At 44.7% G+C, this 3,943-nt stretch overlaps 1 protein-coding gene across 1 annotated transcript; it reads left to right on the top strand.

Annotated features, from left to right (window-relative positions):
* Positions 1–477: 477 nt before the first annotated feature.
* Positions 478–3,069, top strand: CCR75_001838 (uncharacterized protein; the record flags this gene model as incomplete). Its single annotated transcript, XM_067959939.1, has 1 exon — positions 478–3,069. One exon carries the CDS (start codon positions 478–480, stop codon positions 3,067–3,069), a length of 2,592 nt encoding a protein of 863 aa, XP_067815751.1.
* Between the last annotated feature and the right edge of the window lie 874 nt (positions 3,070–3,943).

Raw genomic sequence — 3,943 nt, 5'->3', positions numbered from 1 at the left:
CTATTTAGATCAGAAGGGGAATTAAACTCATTTTATACAAAAATATATAAGCCCTTACCCTTAGACTTTCAAATAGATTTTGGCCGGCTGCCACGTGTATTACCTATAATAAATGGGACTTTAGTGATATTACCTATTTCAAATAGATAAAAGTATTCTACTCACAATGTGAATTAAACCACAAATTAAAAAGCATTAACGGCTACCAACTTACACGTCAGACATGTCACATATATGCGATTGGCCGCAACATAAGTCTGCGATCTTAACAGGCTAAATATCAGATTGAAGTATCGTGACAGAAAGTGTCACTGGATTTGTACGAACGACTTCTCCCAAGAGTGTATGATATGATTGATGCCAAATTAATTTCAAAAAAGATAAGCTCCAACGATTCCCAGTATTTGGTTTGCACATGGTAAAATGTTCAACTGTCATTAATTTTATGTATTTTTGAAGTGCCATAGCACAGTAACAATGAGCAAGGACCGGCCTCTGCGCACCACGTCGGTCTCAAGTGATGTCAGCCCAGTTTCACGGCCAAGCTTCACTTTGGATTCTATTAATGTTTTGCGGCGACGCTCACCGATTCCGCAGATCTGGTCGCCCTGGCGGCGCGCCGACAGCGTCATGCAGCGAATTATGAACCCTTTTCTAGATCGGGAGTCGCCTGCTCAATATAAACCTGTTATAGCACTGCCGGAATTGCAGCTTGCTCCAAATACGCCATTCCCCGATGCAGCCGTTAAAAACACACAGCCGTCGTTTGATAAGGCAGTCGCCTTCCACAAAAGGCTGCACTCAACATATGTGGCTGATTACCCGAAAGGGCTGTTCGGGCTGTTCGTATTGGTCCAGAGTCCACTGTTATTAATTGCTATTGGCATCTTTGCAGGAAGCCTAGGACTTGTTATCGATATGTGGGCTATCGAGATTGCACGATACCACCAGTGGGTTGGTGGCCAAGGCTTCAAACTTTTTTTAGCGTCGGCGCTTGTTGCTGGCGGATTTTCGGTCGTATTGACCCATTGTGTGTGTCCGCAAGCTGCAGGATCTGGTTTGCCTTTCATGAGAGTTGCCATTTCGGGCATTGACATGAGCAAATACCTATCCTTTCGCTGTGTAGCTACCAAGATTGTAGGGCTGATGGCTGCATTAGGAGCAGGGCTATCGATTGGTAAAGAGGGTCCATTTATCATGATCTCGTGTGGTTTTGCGAGCATTTTGATGAATTGGCGTCCGTTTCACCGCGTCCGTGACGACGAAACGAAGAGGCTTGAGATGCTGGCTTGCGCGTGTGCAGCTGGCGTGGCTGCTACATTCGGATCCCCATTCGGGGGTGTGCTCTTTGGAGTCGAAGTAACATCGCACTTCTATCTTGTCCGAACTTTACCGCGCTCTTTCTTTGCAGCCATCGTAGGCGCACTGGTCGCAGACTTTGGTACTACAAATACACGTTATGGACTTTTCGGCAATCGCAGCATGGGCATTTCTTTTAAAAAAGAGATAGGGAATGTGAGTAGGGGGATAACTCTTGTCGACCTCTGTGTATTTTTGATTATCGGTATCGTCTGTGGCCTCGGAGGTGCGCTTTTTAATCGTAGCTTATCTATACTTGTGCGAGCACGAGACAACTTTTTCGAATCATCACCTTCTAGTTCACCCAGGCACAACTGGTGGAACGCGCTTGGTAGGCGGTCTGGGCTCGTACTAGTCGTCATATTTTTCTCGTGTTGGCTAGAATTTTATGGGGATAGTGCGTGGTTTCTGCGTCATGGCTCTCCTCGACGCATTCTTGGTTTACTTTTCTCTAAAGACAGGCAATTTTTCGCTGCTGATGGAACCAATGGTATTGACAATACGAATAAGGAAAGCGCATTTCTTTCAAGTTCTCTTTTGATATTCTTACCCTTGAAATTCATACTGACGCTTATTAGCATAATTTTGCCAGTGCCTGCTGGTCTATTTACTCCAACTTTTGTTATCGGAGGCATCTTTGGCCGCCTTGTTGGCGAATCAGTACGTGCGTTTGGCCTTTGGCACACTCATTACGAGCCGTTTGAATTTGCTATCATCGGTGCTGGAGCGTTTTCTTCTGGCGTTACTCATGCCGTCTCCACCGCTGCTATCATCATGGAAATTTCACACACGGATGGCCTTAACTTGCCCGTATCAGTCGCTATTCTAGCGGCATATTTTACTGCCAAGAGATTAAGCGAGAACGTTTACGATGTGTTGATCGTCACGAGCAACCTACCTCGTTTAAAAAAGCTTCCAAAAGCTGCCTATGATATCCCAGCTTGGGAAGTTATGAAGGATGTCGCTAAAATGAGCGTTTTAACTGCTGATTCAACTTACAACGACGCACTGTCCTTGCTAAACCGCGATAGTGAATCTGTTATCCCAATCGTGGACTCATACGATAATCAATTTCTGCTGGCCACAGTCACTCGCTCTCGATTGGCATATGCTGTATCGCGCTGTCAACGAGAAGGTGTGGAACCTGCTTTGCTCTCACCAGCAAATTCTCGGCATCCTACGGATCGTGAGTTTTTTCCACTGCTCAAAGTGACTAATCCTCGGTCAGTCACTTCCATGGCCCTAGAGACACTCAGCATAAGCTCGAACACCCGGCACTCAACACGAGCAGTCTTTGCTAGGTATGGGGCAATAAATTCTTCGCTTTGCGATGACAACGGCGCGTCAGATGATGACGTAGCAATAGACGATCTGAATGAGCTTCGAGAGCAGCTGTTGAGTTCTCCAATCCGCTTTGCCTTTAAGCGTGGTGGAAGAATTATGGATTGGGGCACGAATAAGGTGTGTGAGCCATGCAAAGTGACGGTGCTGATTAATCCGTCGCCTTTTCAGCTGATGGAGATGACACCGATGCGCCGCGTTGACATGCTATTCCGCATGCTTAAGCTGAATAACGTTTTCATAGCGCGATCTGGCAAGCTCATGGGCAGCATTAGCCTTGAGCGCATGATGACGTTCCTGGGCACCACGACGCCGTATCAGGCGCCAGGCCTGATACGCGCGCTTAAAAGTTTCTGCTTTAAACAGTAGCTACAAACTTTACATTCGATATTATCTATACTGGGCATTTTCATTATTCTAACCTCGGTGAAACGGGATAAAGTTGCCCTAATGTTTTACAGTTCCCGTTAGGTACACTTAGTGTACCTAAGAGGGTCAATTGCTTTATAAAGTAATTAGACCCAGCACTCGGGTGTGGTTCACATTTGTGACCTGCCCTTGTGTATTTGATGCACATAAGCGCATTCACATTAGGAGGCATGACGACAAACGTCATCCGTTACGCGAGGTATCTAAAAAGATACGCTCGCAATACCAATTGTTATCTATAGAAATGACATTTTGATTGGTAAAAATAGGTATTTATATTTAATGCGATTAAATATAAATCAGTCTGATAGCTATTTCCTACTTAGTAAGTGCGCACGAGGAGCCAGATTACCGCTTCCGTGACGACACTTAACTAAAGTACTTAGTGTGTAGGCGTCTCTTGCGCGCAGTGAGGTAGTTGTGGTGGGCGCGTTAGCGACGTCACCCGACGCACTAAGTACTGTAGTTATGTAACGGGGCAATACGACTTGTACTGTTTCAGTACAAGTCCACTTCACACTGCTTCAGTTGTGAGTGGTGCTTTCCGTTAGGTGACGTACACTGTACGTATAGAGGAAGACTTCTCTTAAGACAAGTTAACTTAAGAGGGTAAAATGAAAACTGTATTAATATAGTTAAGTGTCTCTTAATCTATCTTTGTAAATGCTGACTTAACTATAAACTAATACTAAACATGTAAATGAATTCTTATCTATCTTATCTTGTAACTCTCTTTGATTACTTCTACAGCTGATTAGTCTGCGGAATAAATAGACATAATGGTCTATACCTATTTATGGATAAGAATTCAGGA

This window comes from Bremia lactucae, linkage group LG8, assembly GCF_004359215.1.
Source record: "Bremia lactucae strain SF5 linkage group LG8, whole genome shotgun sequence".
Taxonomy (NCBI): Eukaryota; Oomycota; class Peronosporomycetes; order Peronosporales; family Peronosporaceae; genus Bremia; species Bremia lactucae.
The sequence above is the reverse complement of the archived record's forward strand: the minus strand, read 5'-3'. Positions and strand labels throughout refer to the sequence as shown.